We start from the raw sequence: 26033 nt of genomic DNA, 5'->3' as shown, positions 1-26033 counted from the left end.
CCTTGTCCCTGCGAGCCCGCGGTGTCCTCTGCTGTACACGGCCGGTCGCTGCCGACATCCGACTTTCAGTTTCGTTTTCGCCGTCACAGTGGGGGGCGGAGCTGGCGGGAAATTCAAAAGTGACACCGTATACACCGAATACGCACAATACAATGTAATCTGCTATGATTACATTACTGTAACAAATCATATCACTTCAGTTTTGTCCCTCGAGCTTTGTCCAGTGACCTGTCTGACACTTTCACTGTTCTTTCTGCCTGGAAACTTGAGAACGTCCATGGCATCCAGAAAGTGTCCCTTTAGGTCAAAATCGGTTATAGACCGGCTAGAAAACAGCGATCGTGATTTAGAATATTGAGCGATAGCGATTCGTGGGGAAATTTGTCATCACACACTGACAGTGACGATTCTGAGCGCGAGCTCAGTGATGTGCAAACTTGGTGCTCTATTGACTGTGGTACGGATCAGGCAGCGCCCCCAAGATTCCCAAGATTCCCATTTACTGGACCATTTATTTTTTATTATTATATTATTATTTTTTTAAACAATGTACCGCTTTGGCATGCAAAAATACTGCATAATCAGACCGCCAGGGAGGTTAAAAGAATTCCTTGGGACAATTAAACTCACAGAAGAAATGCCTAAGGCCCCTGGCCCAGCTGTTTAGCAAGTCCTATCCAAAAGGGAAGTGCAATTATTTGGACAATTTATAACAAACTCTTCCCGCACAAACAATATTCAAAAAGGCAGAGGCATGTGTTAATGGGATTGATAAGATGTTTGGTGGCACCAGCAGAGTCTTGTATTTGTGATTACATATAAACAATACAAGAGGGCAAAGGTGTGAAACAAGAGGGCAAATGACAGCTGAAAGCATTTCAAAGGAGAGTTTTTCTATGGTCAACCAATCAGCTTCTTTCACATTTTAGTGAATGAGGAAAATGGGTATATCAAGGAGAGAGAAAGAGGGAGAGAGACATGGTATAGAGAACGGTACTCACTGGGAATCTTCGTTATTTTATTTTATTTTATTATTATTCTGCCGTGACTCTGTTTCGTCGACTATTTTATAACTACACCCCAGAACTGTAATCTGGAGACTGGCAGACTGATGAGAGCACTCTGTCTTGGACCAGAAGACCTGGAGTGTGCACAACAGATACAACATCAAGAATGAGCCTCAAATGCTGTAAGTACGCAATATTTTCTTTTTATTAGTATTAACCCCTTCTTGATAGGAGACGTACGCTGTCTGTCCGCCACAAAGTGCCTATATGACTGGCCCCGTACACTGTACGTGACCAGTTATTTGCGGCTCTGTAATGCTTGTAACCGCTTATTCTCAGTGGTTACCATTCTTTAATGGATGGGTCAGTATTGAGGCATTCATTAAAGAAATAGTTAAGCTTTTGAAAAAGCTTCTTTCTTTTATTAATGAAATTATGAAGCCGTTAAATACAAATACTGGATTGCTAAATAGCGCTCCCGTATTTGACAGCTGAAAATAGCAGAGAGGCAGCAGAGTGACTCACCTCTCCGCTATTCGTTTTGATGGCTCGATAGACTGGCCCGATGTTTATGATACATTTCAGGCACAGTGTTATAATGTATGTCTCTGCCTGAAATGTATCACTTCTAATCGTCTGAGCAGGATCAAAAACCTTAAAGGAGAACTATGGGGTTAAGTCTTTTCCCCATAGTTCTCCTTAGGGTAACGGGAGGACACAAACTAGCATCCTCCCGTCACCCTAGGCTCAATATACCGCGAGCTGTAGCTCGCGGTATACTGAGATGCTGCAGCTGTAGCGGATCCCGACAATTGTGCCGGGATCTGCCCAGCTGCATGACTGACAGCTGGCTCTGCCTTTCTAGAGGCAGAGCCAGCTGTACCTGCCCCTTCCCCCGTCTGATTCACCAGTCAGCGCTGGCGGAGTGGGGAGGGGGGAATCCAGCCCCTCCCCTGTCACGGCAGAGAGTCGACACAGGAAGGAGAGGTGAGCGAACGCCGGTATGTGTTTGCTCACCTCCCGATCTACTGAGCCGACCTGTGACAGTCTCATTGTCACAGGTCGGCTAGAACTATGAGGTGAGTGAAAAGCACTCACCTCATAGTTCTCCTTTAAAGTGCCCATTCACACTTGGCGTTTAATCGCGCTATTTCCCGACGCGATATCGCCCACAATTTGCCGCGCGATATCGCGAGAAGTCGCCGTCCAATGATATTCAATGGAGCTGTTCTATTGAACAGCTCCATGTCGCTCGTCACTGTCGCGTGTCGGTTGTGTGGGACCCTTATTCCCACGGATGTCACGCGATTTTTCATGCAGCCCGACGGGGAATGTCGCGCGATCGTTGCTGGAACGTCGCCCGAAACAGTCGCGCTATCCCGACCGTGCGCATCCGCTCGAGGTAAGTGTCGCTTAGTGTGAATGGGGCCTTAGTGAGATCTGAATCTGACATGCTGTCAGGATCAGTCTCTAAGGTTAATATTAGCTGTTCCTAAGTTTGAAGCAGCCTAATAATAACCAAAAATTAAAAAAAGTTAATTTATCAAGCAGTCATAGTGACTGCTTAATATTTAGGAAAATAAAAATTATATATAAATATATTTTTATACTATAATTATTATTTAAAAAATTATTTAAAAAATAATAATAATCAAATAATGTGAAAAAAGGTGTTTTCTTTACGTTTTTCCTCCTCTTTTTTTATATTTTATTTGAACTAACTGAGGCGTTAGGTACACACGTTTGCTATAATTATATAGTCCTATCTGTCCTCTAAAAAACAATCTATAATATGTGTGGGTACATTTAGTAAGAAAGTATATTACTGCCGTGGAAGAATCACACAGCAGAAATGTAAAAACAGAAACGGAAAACTAGCTCAGTCATGAAGGGGTTAATAATATACAGATAGATAAAAATGCTTACTTAGTGTGAGGAAGGTGTAAGTTAACAGATGGTTGTTAAAATGTATTATGCGACATGGTGGTCCATATGAAATCCCAGAAAATTGTAGGCAGACATGGACCTTAATGAGAGAATGTTTAGAGAAAAATGTTTTTGATAGCAATGCTGTGTAACTGTATCAGCCAAATGATCAGACCAGTGGTGATGTGCAATTTCTACTTTACTTAACAATGAAAATCAACATAAATTGCACAGGGCAATCAAATGAACAGGGGATTGCAATACAGAGCCAATAATATCAACAATATGGAAAACAGGCTTGAGAGAACATATGAAAAATATTTCTACAGCAGTTCTACTAGAGGCCATTAGATGGCAGCAGAGTGTTCTGAGTTCTGTTTACTGAGACAATACAGAGCTGAAGAATCTCAAGTGTCCAAGATAGTAATCGTAGATCGATGGGGGAGCCCTCCGCACACCTTGCAGCAGTCCTGGCCAATAAGTGAGATGGTTCTCGCAGTGACAATCACGGATGGCACCGTGCAAACACAAGATAAAGAAGTAAATCACCCTCACTCAGCGATGTAGTTCAATATGTCCATTTATTGGACAAAGACGTCACAATAATCAAAGCCACGCCTTTTGCCCTGAGGAAGAGACCCTGTGCGGTCTCGAAACGTTGGCTTTGATTATTGTGACATCTTTGTCCAATAAATGGACATATTGAACTACATCGCTGAGTGCTGGTGATTTACTTCTTTATCAAGATAGTAATCGTTCATTCAACAAACTGTGAGCTGAGTGGATCTCCTGCTGGCACAGACCTCACACTGGCGCTGCTGCTGCTGGCTTCGGTCAGAAGGTTCTGGTGGCTGTAGATAGGGCCACCCCACTGCAGGGACAGCTTCTCCAAATGGACTGTAGCAGAGTCCTCTCCAGTGACTGGGGCTTAGACAAATGGTCATCAGGCGCGGTCTCTCTGAGCGCAGGAAGTTGGGAGGAGCTGGCATTTATATCCCCTGGGCGTGTCCAGGCGCTCAGGGGATGCTGGGAGCCCAGAGGATTGTGAGAAGTTAAGTTAAAGGGACCTGTACCTGAATATGAATAAAGGTGCACTCCACTACAGCAACATTTCTGAAAGTAAAAGGAAAGGTTGTATTGCGCAGGGATTGTTATCTTGTTGTTTAGCTTTAGAAAATTCTGTCTGGGGTAAGGATCGTCAAATTCCAAAATGCACTTGATGAAAGCGATAAGACTCGTGAGATATAAAAAAAACAATCGGAAATTGATAATGTTTATTTAAAATTGCACGCAGTTACTATTGGAGAGGCTTTGATTGAGAAATCTAAACGTTGTGATCAGTTATCAGAAGAAAATGAGGAATTGAAAATAAAATTTATTAAATTTGAGAAAAATTTAGTAAAATGAGTTAAAAAAAATTAAATTAAAAAATAAGAAAGTGATAAAAAAGTTAAAAAAAGAAAAAAAATAGAGGTGCACCAAAAAGGAACTTTCAAAACCGAAATGAAAAATAAAATGTCAGGCCGAAACCGAAACCAAAAATGTTTTTTTTTCTAACCTATTTTTAAAAAAAATTGAAGCAGCCGTCTAAGGGCGTGCGCAAAAATGCAACTTCGCCTGTGTAGGAAAAAATCCTTGCACCGGCCCTGATTATCCTAATGTGCAGAACAAAACTAAACACAATAATCAGCAAAGGTCAAAGACCTGGATACCATTTTCTCAGCTAAAACAAGAACATGACCACCTGGAAATTGAATATGATAAAATAAGGACAGAGCGTGATAAGTTAAAGCAGGAAAATGAAAAATGTTACAAAGAACTGTGCAGATTAAAGCTTATGTATTGTACAATATTCACTTGGGTTTTTATATATATTATATGTGTGTTCCCCTTTGATTAAGGGGGCACCCAGGTGCCGCCCCCCCCCCTTGTGAATGAGTAAGGGGTACTTGTACCCCTATCCATTCACTAAAGGGTTAAATCAAATAGTTATTAAAAAGTCCAGACTTTTGATAAAATCCTTATGGACTATTTTTTGACTATTCCTTTAATTAAAAAAAAATGGCTCCATCGATGTAATCCAGCGTCAATCAGGATGCACGACGCCCGCAGACCCGTCGAAATAAAAAAAGTCCCGCCGCACGACGACCGTCCTAACCCGACGAAAACTCGCCTCACTCACAGACCCGAATGACATTGGGAAGTTCCCGAATGCTGTGTAGTATTTGACAGCTGAGAATGTCAAATGAGTGGAGCGAGCTGTGACCTCACGGCTCGCTCAGCCCATCTGTTTACTTTCGGGCAGGAATGTCATTTTGCGGGGAGTTTTTTTTATTTCGGTGGGCGTCGTGCATCGTGATTTACACTGGATTACATCGATGGAGCCATTTTTATTTATTTTTTTAAATTAAAGGAATTGTCACAAATGTACTCTTTTTTTTTCAATTTCATTAAAGCGACCCTGTCACCAGACCATCCATTGCAACAACAAAAAAGATATATATTTATATATATTTGTATTTAACATTTTTTATTCATGATATTCACCTGCCAAATGTAGACACCATTAAGAACCGAGACTTCTGCTTGGGGTTCGGGGATGGTGTTTTATACCATGTTTCATGTTATATCCTAAATATAGATGTAACAATAATATTGGTATGAAATGTAAACTGTGCCTTTAAGATAAGTATAACATTGGTAGCTGAAATATATAATAGTTTCCCTTTAAATTTTCGGAGAAGTTTACTATCACGTAGCCAGCATTTTATATCTCTCCCGACCACACACACACACAGCAATGCAGAGATAAGACGGTCATGGACAGTCCTCGCATAGCTCCTGTGGCAGAACTTAACACGGCTGATGATAACGCAAACAACTTCCAAACAGACAATACAAAAAAGTGTGAGTTATTTTCTGTTTCTTTAAATTCTTCTATTTTCTGTGTCACTGACATAGAACGGGTTCTTATTCTTTTACTGTATGCATCGTAGTTCATTTAGATATGTCTACAATAGAGTCAGTCTATTGAAGGGCTATAAGGACCCGGGGGGCAGTGGGTAAGGGGGCAGAGGGGGCACTGGTTCAACACAATCGGACAACTTCCAGCCAATGGAGAGGGAGCATCATGACATGGGTCAGTCAAGCCAAGGATGGTATTTCAATTCTTGGTAGGTGCTGGAGAGTTAAAGGACCACTACCGCAAAACATCTGCAGGTCAGAAGGATGCCATCTGCTGTTCAGCAGGAGGTCATCTCAGGGATCCCAACCTGAAAAAAGTAATTTCAGGGAGGGGCCCTTCTCATTTCAGGGAAGGGCCCTCTGTCCACCCGGAGTGACGGGGGCCCGGATGTACAAAAAAAAAAGATGCTGGAAAGAGTAAACTTTTCCGGGAGAAAACGTTTCTCTCCCGGGTCCGGGAGCCAGAGGCGTAACTAGAACCTTCAGGGCCCCGGTGCAAGAAACTATGAAGGCCCCCCCCAACCGCCATGGAGGCCCCTAACTGCGGTTGCATGGTTAACAGGAATGCTGCCGAGGTCCCCAGCAAGCGCGGGACCTCAGACAGCCGCTTGTTTAAAATTGTAGTGCCGGCAGATACTTCTGCCGACCCAGTATCTGCGTTTACGCACAGACGGGATTAAAGAGGAAACCGGCATTTATTTACAAAGCATTAATTTGTAACTGTTAATTGTGACCGTTAATAATATGCCGTCCCTGGCAGTGAATAATGGATGGAATATTATTAACAGTCACAATTAACGATTTAAACTTTATGAATAAATCCCGGTTTCCTTGATAATACTGGTCTGTGCGCAAGCGCAGATGCTGAGGTCGGCAAATTTGAGTACGTCGGCGTTCTCGACAGAACACCGGTATCAGGCCCAGTTTAGTATCAGGCCCAGTATTTGCACTGGTGCATCCCTGCTTGAAAATATAATGCATTGCTGGGACTTGTAGTCCTACATAGTTGGAGCTTTTCTGCATTGCTGTATAATCATTATACAACAATGCAGAATACCACCAGCTATGCGGGACTACATGTCCAAGCAATGCATTATAATAAAAGGGAGCTATAGAAGCCATAACACCAGCATCCCCCACACACACACACTCACACATTCGGCACACAACACATGGATATCACAAGGAAAGACAGAAAGTGGGTTAAAGCGAAAATACACCCTCTCTCCTGTACAGCCAAGAAGGTGCCATATTGGCCTCTATTTGAATTGCATTTGCCCTGGTGCTGCGCATGTGATCATCTATGACACCAGCCATTTGAGGGCTTGAAAGTTTGGTTGAGAGATGAAATAATCACGCTGGCAAAAAGTAACTGTTTTGGGAGACATTAAATTGTTGGGTTAAGTTCCTCTATAAGCTTACAGCTCATGACCAAGTATTGATAAGCTTTTCTCCATCCTTTGATCCTTTGGGCCTACGTTCTAAATTTTGCTTCGGTTGCCACGGGTGACCTGTAAACACATGGCTGGCCATGGACCTAGACAACGGTGCAATCTGACCGTCCTTTGCAGTCATCTCAACTAACCTGATAATACAGAGTGTCACCCTGTTTTGTTACCTCCCCGTCTCCAGGCATGATATACAGTACCAATCCCCCTCATTCACTAGAGACCGGACCGGCTTTCTTCCTGCACAGTTGCCAGGTAACCAGTATTTTGCAAGAGAGTCTCTTAGGGCCCATTTACACCAGCGACCCCACGTTATGTACTGTATAATGCGCTTGCATGTGTTGTGTAGAAACTGTGCAATGCATTGTTATAATGTGTTGCAATGTTTACCTTTTTTTTTTCTTTTTTTTTACTTTATTGAAATGTCACAAAAGGACATTTTAATAGTTTCTATGTTTTCGCAGCATGCTGAGATGAGGTCTAGTGTGTTGTAAAATACGCTGCATAAAAATGCAACATGTCCTACTTTCTTACCAACACAGCACATTGGTGTGAACTGAAACAATATCGCATAGGGCAAATGGTGTTGGGCCATGCTGTCCAAGGCAGCCCAAAGGATACGATGCAAATAGGCCCTTAATATGTTCCTATGTGTAAAATCTGATAAACGTGCAGCTGGCTTCTTTGGTTACTGTTTCAAAAATGTTGACAACATTACCATACGAACACCACCCAGTATTACTTTTGTTATTCATAATAGATCCGGGGTGGGCAACTCTGGCTCTCCAGCTGTTGTGGAACTACAAGTCCCATGATGCTTTGCAAGACTGGCAGTTAATGGCATGACTCCCAGAATCAGAAGCATTATGGGATTTGTAGTTAAAGCACAGCTGGAGAGCCGCCCCTGTACTAGATAAAATTGTCTGGTTTTGGTTTTTCATATATAAACAACACGCAGTACCGCTTTTGTTATTTTGTAGAAATATAATGTCACAAAATGTGTTATTTATTATAATGTGCTTTGTAGAATTGTATTTTATTGTTTTTTTTTATTTATTATTTTGTAAAACTTTGTTCTGCAAAACGTGTTATTTATTATCATTTATTTTGTAGGGCTGCACTCTATTGCTGTTAAAGCGGAACTCCGCGGAAAATTATTCTTAACCCTTGCAGTGGGTCTACCCCCGCGCTGCAAGGGTTAAGTGCTCGTTTTTATTCTAGGTTCAAAAATAACAAAGTAATACTCACCTGCTTACTTAGACTGGTCCCTTTCCACTGTCTTCCTCTCCACTGCAGAGGAAGTCTTGAACCTAGACACAAACGTGCACTTAACCCTTGCAGTGGGGTAGCCCCACTGCAAGGGTTAAGAATCATTTTCCACGGAGTTCTGCTTTAAAAACAATACAGTAAAATTATATAAAATAAATGATAATAAATAACACATTTTTCAGAACAAAATTTTTACAAAATAATACATTTTAAAAAAATTATAAAATAAAATTCTACAAAACACTTGATAATAAATAATACATTTTTTGAAATGAAAGTTTTACATAAAAAATATCATTCCCTATGGCCAGCATGGCTCTCTATCTATCTGAGTATATTTTGGAAGGATCTGTACTATTGCCCAGCTAACAGTTGACATGAGGGATCTTGTAATGGGCTGGCCTATGTCCAAACTGCCGTCAGCAGCAGCCTACAAGTGTAACGTTGGACAGCCAAAGTTAGGAGAGGAATGCCCAGCGTCACCACATACAACCACTTGTCAGAAATAGGATCTGCTTGTCTCAGAAGTGAAGCCTGGTGGAGCGGAGCTCATGCTGTTTTGTAAGTGTTGGCCGTATTATTGTACGACTGGGACAATCTTTCTAACGTGTGTTAAGCCGGCTTTTCTACGGCTACTAATGGAGCCGTTATAGAAATATATGAAGAGAGCAACTCCAGGCCAAAACCTTTATCGTAGCGATAGGTTATGGCTACTTGCTGGGACCAGGTGAGGAACTTGTGCAGGGGTAGTCAAACTTTGCCCCCCCCCCCACCCAGCTGTGGTGAAACCACAAATCCCACCCTGTCTCTGCCTCTGGGCGTCATGTCTGTGGCTGTCAATTGCAATACCTGATGCGATTTGTAGTTTCACCACAGCTTGAGGGCTGGAGTTGTGGCTACCCCTGCTGTATATTATTAGTCCAAGGTTAACAATGACATTTTAAAACTACCCTTAAGATGCCCATACACCTTACAACCATTGCACGACTTTCGTTGTGCGATGGTTGTAAGGTACGAACTACCTATCTTGGACAGGCAGATCGCACTTGCGATCATCGCAAGCCCTCCCCACTGAGCGGAGGGCTTGCCGATGATTGCAATGCTAAGCGGGCAGTGTGCGCTTGCACACACCATCCCGTGCGGCTTTCGTCTTGCGATCGAGCTACCAACCCGCCGAAGGTTTTCTAGCGTGCTCATAAGAGGAAAGACATGCGACCGTACAGTAAATGCGGTCGCACGCTGCCCATACATCTGCCGATTATCATACGATCGCGGGATCACCCGCGATTATCGTACGATAATCGTCAGGTGTATGGGCACCTTTACTGTGGGGCTCCCAACACATTGTAAGGTAGACATGTGCTCAACAAAAATATTTGTTTTCTGATGAAACGAATGAAAACTAAAAACATTTTAATTTGTTTCCTCGTAGAAAACCGCAACATATTTTTATGCTGTTTCCAAATCCGCACACTGAAACTGCAGAATGAGCGGCGGCCAATATGACGGCCATATCAGCCGCCGGAGCGTTCTGCGCAGGCGCGTTGCCATCTATGAGTGTATCTTGGTGTACATCAGTAGGGGGATATATTACAATGGCACCTGGAAGTGGGGGATATATTACAATGGCACCTGGAAGGGGGGGGGATATTACAATGGCACCTGGAAGGGGGGGGGATATTACAATGGCACCTGGAAGGGGGGGGGATATTACAATGGCACCTGGAAGGGGGGGGGATATTACAATGGCACCTGGAAGGGGGGGGGATATTACAATGGCACCTGGAAGGGGGGGGGATATTACAATGGCACCTGGAAGGGGGGGGGATATTACAATGGCACCTGGAAGGGGGGGGGATATTACAATGGCACCTGGAAGGGGGGGGGATATTACAATGGCACCTGGAAGGGGGGGGGATATTACAATGGCACCTGGAAGGGGGGGGGATATTACAATGGCACCTGGAAGGGGGGGGGATATTACAATGGCACCTGGAAGGGGGGGGGATATTACAATGGCACCTGGAAGGGGGGGGGATATTACAATGGCACCTGGAAGGGGGGGGGATATTACAATGGCACCTGGAAGGGGGGGGGATATTACAATGGCACCTGGAAGGGGGGGGGATATTACAATGGCACCTGGAAGGGGGGGGGATATTACAATGGCACCTGGAAGGGGGGGGGATATTACAATGGCACCTGGAAGGGGGGGGGATATTACAATGGCACCTGGAAGGGGGGGGGATATTACAATGGCACCTGGAAGGGGGGGGGATATTACAATGGCACCTGGAAGGGGGGGGGATATTACAATGGCACCTGGAAGGGGGGGGGATATTACAATGGCACCTGGAAGGGGGGGGGATATTACAATGGCACCTGGAAGGGGGGGGGATATTACAATGGCACCTGGAAGGGGGGGGGATATTACAATGGCACCTGGAAGGGGGGGGGATATTACAATGGCACCTGGAAGGGGGGGGGATATTACAATGGCACCTGGAAGGGGGGGGGATATTACAATGGCACCTGGAAGGGGGGGGGATATTACAATGGCACCTGGAAGGGGGGGGGATATTACAATGGCACCTGGAAGGGGGGGGGATATTACAATGGCACCTGGAAGTGGAGGGGATATATTACAATGGCAACTGGAAGTGGGGGGTATATATTACAATGGCACTTGGAAGTGGGGGGATATATTACAATGGCACCTGGAAGATATTTTAACTTTAATATAGATTATAAACCAAAACCATTGTATTTCCCCTATAATTCCTGAGAACAGTTAGGAACAGGTACGTGCATGAATGGAACTGTTTAACATTGGACTTCAGATTTTCTTTGTGGAAATGGTGACTATTTACACAGTATAAAGACTTTCAGGGTTATTCACAAAAGGGTGAAGAGTTTGGAGAAGGCAGGAGAAGTGAACAATCTAGGGCAGGGGCGCCCACAATTTTTCGTCTGGAGATCTACTTTTCAAATGACGAGCTCAATGAGATCTACCAATGAAAAAACACCTGCGTTCAGGGGGAGTGGGTGGGGGTGTGGCGGTGTATTAAAGTAAATGGCACCGCAGCCAGGCCCCTCGCCCACAGTGCGATCGCCTGCACCCGGAACCCAGGCACTGGGTTCCGGGTGCAAGCACTATTTTTGCAGATCACACTGGACCGGAATGCAGGCACTAATATGGCTGTGTTCTGGGTGCATGCGATGAACGTCACCCAGCGCCCTGCATCCAGGATTTTTTATTTTATTTTTTACTATCTTTTATTTTATTTTTATTATTTCTTATTTATTTTAATTTGTAAATTTTAATTATTTTTTTTTTTTTACTGTTGGGGGGCTTCGGGGAAATATTAGTGGTCTAAACAGCCCCCTGATATTTCCCTTTAAAATAGAAAAAGAAATTGAGGACACAAAGTCCTCAATCTTTTTTTCTGCAGCCTCTGTTCTAAATGAATGGAAAGCACAGAGGCTTCCCATTCATTCAGAACATATTTACTATCACCAGTTTCTCAATGGGGAGGAGCCTCTGTACAGAGTGCTTCTCCCCATTGAGAAACTCATGAATGAACAGGAAGTGATGTAAATCACATCCTGTTCATTCATAACTGGGGACACATAGCACTATGTGTCCATAGTTATTTACAAACACTGGAGTGATCAGACGAGAGAGAGAGCCGCCGGCTGTCAGATCCAGGCCAAGCGGCTCTCTCTCTCCTCACCGCTTGGCGTGCTGCTGTGATAACGGCTCCGCCCCCCGCCGCCAACTGCAGCTTCACTTTTCCTCGGATCCCCGCTGCATACAGATGGGGAGAGCAGCAGGGATCCAGAGAAGACAGGACATCGCGATCGACTGGTAGATCGCGATCGACCTAATGGGCAGCCCTGATCTAGGGGAAAATTAGCTGAATTGGAGAATTTTTCTAAATCAGCTATTGTGTCCTAGGTTGTTGACTTCTCCTCCCTTCTCCAAACTCTTCACCCTTTTGTGAATAACCTTGTTAGTGTTTTATAGTGGCAGGTGCTGTGAACCTTAATATAGATTGTTAAAGGTAAATATGTGCAGCAGCCTTATAAAAATACAATACATCGTTAAATCCGGGGAAGTCGTTAAATCCCTCACAGGACTGGAATGCGGAGAAAAGTGTCAATGTTACAAGTGTTATCTAAACCTATTACTCAGTGATTTTTATAAGTATATTTTCTTTGTGTTCCACATCTTTGTTTGCTGCTGTAGACATTTGCATCAGTTTTTACCAGGTGTCCAAATGAATTGGGATGCAAAGAGCCCAACCGAAAAATAGGTGTTATTGAGCTTTGGGCTGTGTTGATGAGAGTGCTTTTAACATCAGTTTGAGAAGCTTCTGAGCTCATTCAGAATTCACTGACCGGTTCTGCAGTTGACCTACTATTGACTCGCTAATAGCTGCATAGACTTGTATGGGTGGAGAAGAATTAGTGATGGCGGCAAAAGCCTGTCGACATTAGCCCTTAGGGTGGTTATAAATGACTCTCATATAATGCTCTCATATAATGCTCAGATATACCCTGTTTCCCTGAAAATAAGACCTACCCTGAAAATAAGACCTGGTACTATTTTTGGGAATTGCTTAAGTATAAGACCTACCCCGAAAATAAGACCTAGTTGTGACCATTCCCAGGGCCGGTGGTGGCATAAGGGGGAACTTGAAGAGCCGCGGGAGAGGCAGGAGAGAATCAGCTGTGCCAACAAAGCCAGCGCTAGAGGAAGCGAGGCGGCAGCGGAGGTAACAGAGCCGCATAAGCCGATGCTTCCTCTGTAGCGCTGTCTCCTGTCACTGGCGGAGTGATACCAAATGCACTCCGCCTTTGAGGAATCGGTGGTGAAAGTGCGCTTCGCTCATTCTGACCAGCGATTGGTTAGCAAATTGGTCTTGGAAAGGTACGGCACCCCTGATTGCTCTGATCACCATTTTTTTGTACATGAAGACATGTAGACTGTTGTACATGAATAAGTGTGGATTGTTGTACATAAAAAAAAAATAATAAGACCTACCCCAAAAATAAGACCTAGTGTGTTTTTTTGAGCCAAAAAAAAATATAAGACAGTGTCTTATTTTTGGGGAAACACGGTAGACTGTGCCATATTAGCTGGTGTTAGCTGGTTGTGTACTGGTTCACTCATCCTTCAGTTTTTAATTATTCTTGTTATTCTTAGAACAGAAGGTAATTACATATCTTAATAAAATAAAGCTGCCCATACACCTTACAAATATTGGCCGATTTTCATATGCGATCGCGTTTTCGTCCAATATCCGTAAAGTTGATGGGCAGTGTACAACCGCAAATACCGTACAATCGATCGACTTTTGACTAACCAGCAGGTTAGAAAACTTCGTTCCATCGTACGATTTTCGCTACCTTGGTGGCGTTTCCGTACGTCAAAATTCCTACGATTTACACTGCTCATGCACAAACCACGAGAAAAAAAAAAATTGAAGCAACATAATTAACAATTAAAGGGTTTCTAAACCCTCAAGTTTTTTTCCATATATCTACTGCTAGCAAGCTGTAGATATATGTAAAACTTTTTTTTTATATAAACACGTTAAAAGCGGTTTAAACTTACCCCCGTCTTCACCGCGCGCTCCGGACCGAAAATCCGAAACTGCTCGGGCGGCCACAAAGCATCTTGGGGCGGGCGCATGCGCCGGGAGACGAGCAGAGACGCAAGGTAAGTCTATGGACGCGTGCACACGCATGCAGACACCGTGGGACAGGAAGTGCCAGCAAGGACAGAGGAGTCAGTGCTGGATCGGAGACCCGCAGCAGCGCTGGAGAGAAGGCTAAAAAGGACAGGAAAGAAGAGGAAGATCTGATTTAGAGACATCATTTAAGGTAAGGGCTTTAATTAACATTGGGGGGAGGGAAAAAACGTTTTTGACTTTAATGTCACTGTGAATATGGCCTCAAAAAAAAGGGAACTTTTTGCAACCAAATGTACCTAAGCAGCTGAGTTTCTAATTTGGTTCAATTTTGCAGATGGCAATAGCTGTGATTTCAAAGCAAAATCAATTTTGTGCAGCTAATCCATGCAGCTCACCAGTCCATAGGTGTGGTGTCTGCCATTCATTCACTGTTTAAGGCTAAAAACTAGAGGTGCACCGAAATGGAAATTTCCAAACCGAAACAAAGCGGAAATAAAAAAATGTCAGACCGAAACGGAAAATGTTTTTTATTTAAATTTTTTCAAGTATTTTATTTGTATTTATTTTTTTATAAACTTTTTAATTTTTTTATATTTATTTGTATTTATTTATTAATTTTTTATTACATTTTTTTTTTTTACTTTACTTTTAGGGGCTTTGGGGAAATATTGGGGGGTCTAAACAGACCCCTTATATTTCCCTTTTGAAATAGAAAAAGAGATTGAGAACACAGAGTCCTCAATCTCTTTTTCTGCAGCCCTTGTTATCAATGAACAGGAATCCTCTATACTGAGTGTTCCTGTTCATTGATAACATGAGGACAGAGTATGTTTACTATAACCACAATCATGAATGAACAGGAGGTGACGTAGATCACTTCCCATTTATTCATAATTGAGGATATAGTAACCATACTCTGTCCTCAATTATATACAAACATTATATATACAAAACAGTGATCGCTGAGTGTTTATACCCACTCTCCTCTCTGACACGCTGTCACAGGAGGCTGAGCGAGCGAGCAGGGAGGAGAGCTCAGCCTCCTGTGACAGTGCTGTCTGTCTCCGCCCCCACACTGCTCTGCCAGACTGTGATAGGAGGCTGAGCGATGTGGGAGGAGAGACACCGGCCGCTCACAGCACCCGGCCAGCTGTCACTTTCTATCGTTCCCCGCTGGGACACAGCGCAGCGCCCAGCGGGGAGGAGAGAAAGCAGGGATGCCAATGTCTCGGCAGGAAAATGGCACTTTCTGCATTTAGCCAAAAGTGCAATTTTCGGCTGATATGTTTCGGCGGCCGATATATCGGTGCATCCCTAGTAAAAAGAGACTTCTATTAAACTCAGAACAGAGAAGATTTACAATTCATATTGTAACATGATTCTCTTCGGATTGCCTGGTAGCAGTGGGTTGGGCGGGAATTGCCTTTTGGTATCCTGTAAATGTAATCCAGCAGTTCATTGCACTCTTATATAAATCTTTTAAGTTGACTTATATTACAGAGTAGTATTAGATAAAATGTAATAGAGTTGTACAAAAAAATACTGTTCTTTCATATATTTATGCCCTATTTATATTCCTGCAGATAGAACCCTTAACTTATATTCCTTATCATAATCAATGGGTTTCACATGATCTCAATAGTTTCGTGGTCTTGCTCTTATTCTCCAAATCTCAAACTAAAATTCCACAGGCAATTATCTGGAACTAAAACATAAGTCTTGTAATCCATGAGGATAAATGTAAAAGTAACATGTGACGCCAAATTTAAGTATTCATTATTATTCATTTTTAAATCTAATCTATCTCCCTGGTATCCTTTTTGTAAACATTTGCTCCCTAATGATCTTAGATTGAGAATGAAACTCAGTCACTTAAATGAGGAAGAATTGTTTAATCTTTCATAAATAAGCCTGCACAATTATAATAATTAAAAACTATCAGGGTTATTCACTAGAGGGTTTGGAGAAGGCAGGAGAAGTTAACAATCTAGGACAACATAGCTGATTTGGAAAAATTCTCCAATTCAGTTCACTTTCCAGTTCAGCTATGTTGTCCTAGATTGTTCAATTCTCCTGCCTTCTCCAAACTCTTCCCCAGTGAATAACCCTGTATATGTTTACATATATCCTGCCTAAACCCGATCGTAAATGGGTCTCTTGGTGGGTTTTATGGGAATGCTTCACTGCACACAAAATAATTCAGAGATCCTCTCTTTATTTGTAGTGTTACATGAAGGTAGAAACCATGGAGAGCCACATTCCTATCAACATGGCAGAGAAGGAAGTGAAGAAGCCGGTGGAGAATTCCCATCGCTATTCCAGTAAGGCTGGAATATTCTGCACTGCCATCCATTACATTTCAGGAGAAATGAAGGAGTTTGGAAACTGGATGAAAGGTAAAATAACAATTTTAATAATAGAAGTAATAAAGAGAAATAATAAAGAGAAATAGTGAAGCACAGTGGCATAGTGGGTAGCACTTCTGCCCTAAAGCATCAGGGGGAAACAGGTTCTAATCACCTCCAGAACACTATCTACATGGAGTTTGCGTGTTCTCCCCGTGCTTGTGTGCGTTTCCTCCAGGTGCTCTGTCTAAACTAGTCCTGTATATATGCATGTGAGATAGGGACCTTAGATTGTAAGCTCCTTGAGGGCAGGGACTGATGTGAATGTGTGCTGTGTAAATGCGTGGCACTATATAAATACCTGTTATAAATAAAAAAAACATAGTGATTACTACAGAATTAGGAGCTTCGTTAAAGCAAACCTGGGCTTTGCCTATTCAGGACAAAGCAACAGGTTTGATTTAAAGGGCGTATAAACCCCAAAATAAAAATATAATATATTGCAGCTTATCAGTCCTTAGATGTGATGGGTGCATTAGTTTTCTTTTTCCAGACTTTTTCTCCTTTGTTTTCATCTGGTGATCCTTCCAGTAACTCACTTCCTGTCTTTGATTGGCTACACAAACTCCTCCATTGTGTCTCTGGAAGGAACCATGGTTGCCACCCAGACTGGACTTCAAACATGTTTTCCTCCTCTCTTGATTCCCATTATATTAGTAGTTTACACAAGAAAGATAACATTGTTTTTGCTATCCGTTCATGTCGCAGGAAGTGCCTATGACATTACATATCTGGCAACATCAGCGGGTACTTACTGTGCTTGCTAAAATTATTCTTAGCACAAAAAATGTAAATGGATTCAACCACCACATCTGAGAACTCGGAAAGCTGCAATATATTCCATTTTTGTTCTTGGGTTTAGTTATTATTATTATTATTATTATACAGGATTTATATAGCGGCAACAGTTTGCGCAGCGCTTTATAATATAAGGAAGACATTACAATTACAATACAAAAATTAAGACAAGATGGTAAGGAGGGTCCTGCCCCCTTACAATCTAAAAGGGAGGGGCCAGTATACATGAGGAGGTAGCTGTGTGGGGAGGAATTGTTTGAGAACGTGATGGTTCAGTAGTTAGGTTGAGGTGGGATAGGCTTCCCTGAAGAGATGAGTCTTTAATTATAAGTTGATTAAATTTGATGAGTTAAGTTATCCTTTACTCCCTCTCAATCTCCAACATTATATATTCCCCTTTTTGCCGATGGAGCTCATGTATGTAGATGGCTGGAGGAGATCATCAGCATTGAGGTGCAGTAAAGCACGAAAAGGGCCAAAACAGAATTTTGTAAAAGAAGAAAAAAGATTCATGAAAGTTATTCCTGTTACATTTGCTTTAGCAGAACAATGCCATTCAGTCAGGGTTTACATTGACTTTAACATTGTACTGTTCTGTTTTAGATAAACCCATCATCTTCCAGTTCATTGACTGGGTGCTGCGTGGAGCGTCTCAGGTCATGTTTGTCAGCAATCCTCTGAGTGGACTAATCATTATCGGTGCACTCTTCCTCCAAAACCCATGGTGGGCGATCGCAGGATGCCTGGGAACTGTAATGTCCACACTCGCCGCTCTCCTTCTCAGTCAGGACAGGTAATCTTCTCATTTTCTCTGCCACGTCAATGCATGGAAAAGATCTAGTCAAAGAACCTACCATGAGGAAAACCTGTTGGTTACCTTGAGATTTCCTTAAAAAGCTAGATGCAAAGGTGGTTCTGGTTCCAAAAGCTTTCACTAGTGCAGAACAAGTATGCAATAGGGTGGATCAGAGTGAAACTTATAAACTGAGTTAATTCTGGGCCATTATCTTAATGGATCAGGATGATGACCAGGCAACTAGCCAGTGTATCAGCAAGATGACCAGGAACCTAGACAATGGATCATCATAATGGCCAGGAAATGAGCCAATGCATCAGTATGATGGCCAGGCAATTTTTATTATTATTATACAGGATTTATATAGCGCCAACAGTTTGCGCAGCGCTTTACAATATAAGGAAGACATTACAATCACAATACAATTCATGACAAGATGGTAAGGAGGGCCCTGCCCCTGAGGGCTTACAATCTAAAAGGGAGGGGCCAGTGATACATGAGGAGGTAGCTGTGTGGGGATGAATTATTTGAGAATGTGATGGTTGAGTGGTTAGGTTGAGGTGGGATAGGTTTCCCTGAAGAGATGAGTCTTAAGGGATGGCCTAAAGGCAGTCAGAGTGGGAGATAGTCGGACAGGTTGGGGTAGAGAGTTCCATAGGATAGGAGAGACTCTAGAGAAGTCCTGGAGGTGAGCATGGGAGGAGTTGATGAGCGAGCTGGAAAGCAGAAGGTCTTTTGACGAGCGGAGGGGACAGTCAGGAAATGGGCCAATGGGTTAGCAGGATGACCTGGAACCTAGCAAATGGATTAGCATTATGGCCAGGGAATGAGCCAATGGATCAGCATGATGGCCAGGAATCTAGCCAATGGACCAGCATAATGACCAGGCAACTAGCCAATGGATCAGCATGATGGCCAGGAATCTAGCCAATAGATCAGTATGATGGCAAGGAAATGAGCTAATGGATCAGCATGATGACCAGGCAATGGGTCAGCATGATGACCAAGAACCTACTGCCTGTGGGACCTCACCTGCTCTATTTGTCCTGACTCCTGGGGCAGACAATTATGTCAAATCCAAAATTTTACAGCTGTCACAAGAACAAGAGGTGAGGTGTAATCTTCCAATGGGAACATCTGTCCAGGTGACAAGAGCCTAAAGTAGGGTATACATGGTTCTATTTGTGTGCTGAATAAAAAAAATAGAACAGGTACCTCCATCAATGCTTACGAGCATAGATGGAGGGATCCTCTGCTGTTTCTACTGTGCCTTTTGAATGCAAAGGCACAGCACAGTATAATGTATTACTACATTTTGGCTACTAGATGGAGCTGAAAAGCATAAGAAATAAGTATTTATTTCCTGTGCTCCTCAGCGCCATCCAGTGGCCAAAATGTAATTTTAAATCACAATGCATTCAAAAAATATATTAAGAAGGTTAATTTCTGACATTATTCGCGCAATAGGAACATTTACAGATATTTGCAGTGCGTAGTCCCTGGGAATTGTTTATGAATAGACCCCTAAGTGAAGTTTTGATCTGGATAGTAGATTATTTTATTTTTTTACCTTTTCAATCACATTATTTGGCTGGCGGGCAATGGGTTAATAGGCAGTTTGCTAGAATGCAAAATGAAGCAGAGTCATTTATATCTGTGCTTTCTTTCATTCAACAGGTCAGCTATAGCGGCGGGACTCCACGGATACAGTGCAATGTTAGTGGGGCTACTTATAGCTGTATTCTCGGCTAAAGGAGACTGGTACGGATGGCTACTTTTCCCTGTGGCTGTCATGTCAATGATATGGTATGTCATTCACTCCAATGCAAAACATATCTGAAGGTCTGGGTTGTGTCTGGACTTTAATCACATAGTAATGTCCCATCTTCTCTTGCAGCCCGATTCTGTCCAGTGCGCTGGGTTCCATTTTCAGTAAGTGGGACCTGCCAGTTTTTACTCTGCCGTTCAATATTGCGGTTTGCCTGCATTTGGCTGCCACCGGGCCCCACAATGTATTCTTCCCCACTGTGAACTTTCATCCTACAACTGCCACCCCGAACATCTCCTGGTCTGACGTCGACATACAAATGGTAGGTCTGCTACAAACGGCAAGTTGCTTATTCATTACTAGCTGTGCAAAAGATTGCAGTACAAGTGTGAAACTCACTAGAGTCATATATTGATTTGAGTTTGTCAACCTGTGGCCAGACTATGGGCATTCATAAAGTTACATTCTTAACAAGCAGTACGTGAGCATTAGACACGCGCGATTCGTTTCATTCCGAATTGAAATTCGGACAAAATTTCGGAAATTCGAATTTCCGATTCTGACATTTTTTTAGCGGTAGTCTGTACGAAATTTTATTTGTTGGATGAAATTTCATTGCAGCAAAATGACATTAGAGGGAAAAAAATGTTTTTTGTTTACAGTGGGCAGAAGAGGAAAAAAAAAAAGCCAGAGGTCCCCCCCCCAATGCATACCATACCCTTTAGATCTGGTAGGCATGTTAGGAGGGACCACCCCCAAGTTAAAACAAAAAAAAAGTGCGTGGGGTTCCCCACAAAATCCATACCAGGCCCCCCTAACACCCTCCCAATGCCAAGGGCACATGGCCTGGTTAGGAGCAGGGAAGGAGGTGGCTACTCGATCGCCCCCCCCTTTCTTGCCCTGCCGGGTCTGTGCTCGGATCAAGGGTCTAGTAGGAATGTTAGGGGGACCCCACGTTTTTTCCCCCCATTTTTGGGGGGCTGGTAATCCCCCTTAAAATTCCTACCAGACCTAAAGGGCCTGGTATGGATTTTGGGGGGAACCCCAAGCACTTTTTTTTTTCAACTTGGGGTCCCTTCTATCATTCCTACCAGACCTAAAGGGTCTAGTATGAATTGGGGGGAACCTCAAGCTTTTTTTTCCCTCTTCTGCAGACTGTAAACAGAAAAAAAAAAAAAAATTCTCTAATGTCATTTTGCTGCAACAAAATTTCGTCCAACAAATTAAATTTCGCACAGACTACCGCTAATGAATTTCGTCCAAGTCCAAAACCAATTGATTTCGGAAATGAATCCCGAAAAATGAAATATCGCAAAATCCGAATGAAAACTAAACAAAACAAATTGTTTGCTGGTGCACATGTCTAGTGAGCCTTGAGCACCGCCTGACATCTGTAGCTTCAAGTGTTGTGAAGCAATTCATCTTCAAATGCCGCAACAAAAGCATTTTTACTTTCTCTGAGCTGCTCGGCTCTCCCTCCCGGCAATTACTTAGAAGTTCTTGTTCTTGAATTCGTGTTGTTACTTTTGTATGTTGACAGAAAAGTCTTGAATAAATAACTGTTTTTAAAATGGAATGCAGTATGTCTGGAATACAGAGATGATTGTGTTATATGTTATTTGTCTTTCAGCTGCTGAAATCTGTGCCGGTCGGTGTGGGGCAGGTATACGGGTGTGATAACCCGTGGAGCGGTGGCATGATGCTGGTCGGTCTCTTCATTTCCTCCCCAATCATTTGCATGCACGCTGCTATTGGATCTGCAATGGGGATGATTGCAGGTATGTCCGGAATTGATTTTAGCATGGAATTATTTTTTTTTAAGCTCTCTTTTTCTCAAAGATTTTTAAAATGAACAATATAATATTTAAATCTAAATTCTGTGCTAAGCAAATGCTGTCTAAATGCAAGAGCCATTTGTATTTTTCTTGAATCTTGGTGTCCTTTGTATATTTCTTCCAGATCTGTGCATTAATGCAGCGTGACACAACTTCTGTATTTTGCCTCTGTGCAGGAGCTTCCTGTAATATACACCAGTTAGTGCAGCTCTCGTTCCTTGTGCAGGGTGACTGGTCTTGTCTCCGCCTGCTGTTTTTTGCAGGCAACCTGGGCGGGTTGTGCTGGGTCGCTCCCACAGCTCGGGTCCCTCCCCTCCATGTTCATATGTAACGTCCAAAAAGATGCCAAGCATCTATATAAGTTCAAAGGGAACTGGAACCATAAATGAATTTTCCAAGAAGGAATCTCCTCCTGTAGTCAGGTCTTCCTTAGATACACAGGGGGAGGAGAACAAGTCTTTCTCAGAGGCTTATTCATCCAGTTGTAGGAGGCAGCTGGGGGGGCACGGTGTTTTAATTTGAAAAAAATGACAATAATTAGGAATGCACCGATACCAAGAACCATTCTCGGTACAAGTACAAGTACAGATACTTTGAGCTCTAAGACTAGACTAGAGAAAAATTCAAAAGTTAGGAGGCCGCTGTCATTTGTAAGCAGCACATGGAGCTCCCGGAACTTGTACATCTCTGTTTTAATGTATGATTTTGTTTTTATAAATATATAGAAGGGATGCGCCGATACCAGTTTTGCGAGTACAAGTACTGATACTTGCCCAAGTACTTACAAGAACGAGTACTGATACTTGCCCAAGTACTTACAAGTATTAGTACTGATACTTGCCCAAGTACTCACAGATACAAGTACTGATACATTTTTGTTTATAGTCATGTGACAGTTTTTCTAAAACAATATCGACTAATGATTTCAGGACAGTGGTGGGGAGCCAGAGCCGGGTCCCAGCTGCAACCGCTGCAAACCTGAAAGTTCTCATGAAAATGCCAGGTATCGGCACTGATATCTGTACTGGTATCGGTGCATGCCTAACAGTAACCATCCTAGTGCTGAACTTGTATAAACAGTTTCAGCACCATGGAAAGCATGTTGGCAAATGAACGAAAGGACATTTCTGTTTGACAAAATTTGCCCAAAACATTCCCACAATCGTTTGTTCAAAGGTTAAAATTAGCTGCTACTGTACTATCAACATTGTACCTGGCAAGATTCAAACTTCCAAGATTCACACAGTGAATATCATATAATACATTGGACGAATATTACCAGAAATTGCTGAGCAAATCCTGTTGCATCGTACTTGGGCAAATTTAGCTATTTTTTTCACAGGGTGAATTTCACCAATGAATCATTGAGAAATACATCCCTTTGTGTCGGTTATCAGCACTCAGGAGATATGATAGCTTTACAATCTGACACTTTTGCTCTGACAGGGAGAGAATACAGGTAATTAAAAAAAAATCAGCAAATTCCTAAGAGGTAAGGCTTCACTGTTATAGCATTTCATGAGTGGAGACTTAGATTATTACAGATGCCCACTTGTGACTGCTTCTCTTCTAGCTGATCACCATTCTAGTTTCTCTTTAAACTGTTAAATCGATGCAGCAATTAAATTCAACATGTTAATTCCTATTTCCTCTATTGATCTTGTCTCTTAGGATTAAGCATTGCCGCCCCATTTAACATGATCTATTTTGGACTGTGGGGCTATAACTCAGTGCTCGGCTGTATTGCAGTGGGGGGGATGTTCTACGCTCTTACCTGGCAGACCCACCTTCTGGCCATTGCTTGCGGTGAGTACAAAGCTAAGTTAAATTGAGCACTTTGAATTTATATTGCCTGGCCAAAAAAAGTCACACACTCTAATATTTCATTGGACCACCTACCCTACCTGCTGTCAAAGTTTACTTACACTTTAAGCATTTATCAGTGTTCACATATCAAATATGTTTACTTGTTTCATTTTTTTTTTTAGCTTTGTTGTGTGCCTACGTAGGAGCAGCATTGGCTAATGTGATGGCAGTGGTGAGTATTGTATGAAAAATGAATAAGCGAACCTAAAATTAAAGTCACAATTTTTTTTACATATATCTATGGCTAGCAAGCAATAGATATATGCAAATATATATATTTTTTAAATACTAAATAGGTAAAAACTTACCTATGTCTCCGCCGCTTGCTCCCAGCTGCTGAATCCAGCTTCTCAAGCGCGCCGTGCACGAGGATGTGTGCGGGGACATGCGCAGTGGATATCACCGGCGGGGAGAGGAGGAGAGCTACAGTGTAGGTGCATGCTGGATAGACACCCTGGGACAGGAAAAGAAAGCAGCCTGTGCTGGATCAGAGAGCAGCACCAGCGCTGGATGGACTGCTGAAAACTACTAGAAAGAAGAGGATCAGATCAAGAGGCAGTCCTTAAAGCAGCATGAGGGGGTGGGGGGTGGGTAATTTGACTTTAATGTCACTTTAAATCTGTAATCACAGTATATTTCCTATAGTAAATCCATGTCTCCATTTTTTACCTAAAAACTTCCTGATTTTTTTTGAGCATAGGCAGGCACAATTCCCGAGGCAATTAAAACCTTTCTTACCAGACCAAATTTAGCACTTTTGGTATACGGCTATTTATTTAAGAGCAGTTTCAGTATCAGTGGGTCAGTGTGAATATCTGAATCTGACTTGTTTTCAGCATATCGCAATCCCCTGTTCAGCAGAGCTCAGGCTGGGGGAGGGAGAAGCAGCACCAGAAGGAGCAAATCAGTTTTGCTGAAATGTGCCAACAATGGAGTCAGCTTATTGGAAAAGTGGACAGAGAGATGCGATTTCCAGTCTTCTGCCTGTCCTTCACTGTCCACTCACAAGCTTGGGGTGGGGAGATTGTCATGTAAATGCAGCAGAGAAAGGTCGGGTCACCTGTCCTTGCAGGCAGGATTGTGGGCAAAGAAATAGGTTGACTTCCCCAGTAGCACATACTCACCTTTCCTTTGCTCTGTTCCGCTCTGTATGCCGGGAATAATACCCAGTGTTTCTGAGTGTGGATGGGCCAGTGGGGTATCCATGGTATGGCACATGCTCTGAGCGACACTTGAGGGGTGCTACTCCATGGGTCAGTAAAGGTTTGCCGACCCACAGCGTCAGTTGACATTTTTCACTCTCCCATCCACATTTCCGCGCCCAGCTCTTAGCAGCCAGGGACGCTCTGGCTGGTGTCCTGCCCAGCTTCTGGCAACTAGTGACATCACTGGCTGCCAGGACCTGGGCGGGATGCCGGCCAGAGCGTCACACCAGGCTGCCAGATGGGGAGATGTTTAAAGGTCAGACACATCTTTCCTGCCCAGCACTTAACAACCAGAGCGAGAGAGGGGGGAGATGTGTATGCAAGCAGAGCGCTGTGCCTGATGTCCCACCCACTGGTTGCCAGGGTTGGGCAGGATGCCAGGGGTACAATTATTTGTAGATACTCCTCTGGCAGAAGCATGTGGCTCACTCCATGTGACAAAGCTGGTACTTAATGAATGTGACTAGAGGGATTCGGGTCTTACACAGGCTGCCTTTCCTTATTGCTGGTGGCTGAATAAAGAAGTAAAGGTGAGTATGTGTTGCTGGAGAGGGAGCATTAAATTTGGTTAAAACTGTAGACATGTCTATAGCTACAATTCTAACCAAAATGATTTGCCTTAATGCTCCCTCACCAGCAACACATACTCACCTTGACTTTGCTCCCCAGCCATTCAAGATCTCACTATTGTGCAGCAAGGCTTGCTGACCACAGTGTGTACAAGGAGTGGAGAAACTCCACTGTATTCTGAATAAGGTTGTAATAATGGAAAGTGGAGCTCCTTATGGGTTCCACCCAAATATTGCTTTGGATTCATTGCTCATTGTTCTCTTGCAGGTTGGGTTGCCGTCTTGCACTTGGCCGTTCTGCCTGACGACTCTCACGTTTGTCGTAATGACCACAAAAAATCCCGGCATTTACAAACTGCCTCTGTCCAAAGTCACCTACCCCGAGGCCAACAGGATCTACTATCTCAACCTGAAGAAGGAAAAAAAAGAACAGTGTAACACATAAGCACCGATTCTGGACTCTTCTCTCTGAGCTTTA

The 26033-nt window shown here is 43.0% G+C and overlaps 1 protein-coding gene across 1 annotated transcript; it reads left to right on the top strand.

Annotated features, from left to right (window-relative positions):
* The first annotated feature begins 5806 nt into the window (after window positions 1-5806).
* Window positions 5807-26033, top strand: SLC14A1 (solute carrier family 14 member 1 (Kidd blood group)). Its single transcript, XM_018568273.1, has 9 exons — window positions 5807-5840; window positions 16538-16709; window positions 18120-18309; window positions 19990-20118; window positions 20210-20402; window positions 21711-21858; window positions 23587-23721; window positions 23904-23953; window positions 25824-26033. The coding sequence occupies exons 2-9, from the start codon at window positions 16544-16546 to the stop codon at window positions 25998-26000; spliced, it is 1188 nt and encodes a 395-aa protein (XP_018423775.1). The 5' UTR covers window positions 5807-5840; window positions 16538-16543; the 3' UTR covers window positions 26001-26033.

Source organism: Nanorana parkeri, unplaced genomic scaffold (genome assembly GCF_000935625.1).
Source record: "Nanorana parkeri isolate BGI_ZX_2015 unplaced genomic scaffold, ASM93562v1 scaffold1166, whole genome shotgun sequence".
NCBI classification, from domain to species: domain Eukaryota; kingdom Metazoa; phylum Chordata; class Amphibia; order Anura; family Dicroglossidae; genus Nanorana; species Nanorana parkeri.
This window is presented reverse-complemented; position numbering and strand designations above follow the sequence as displayed.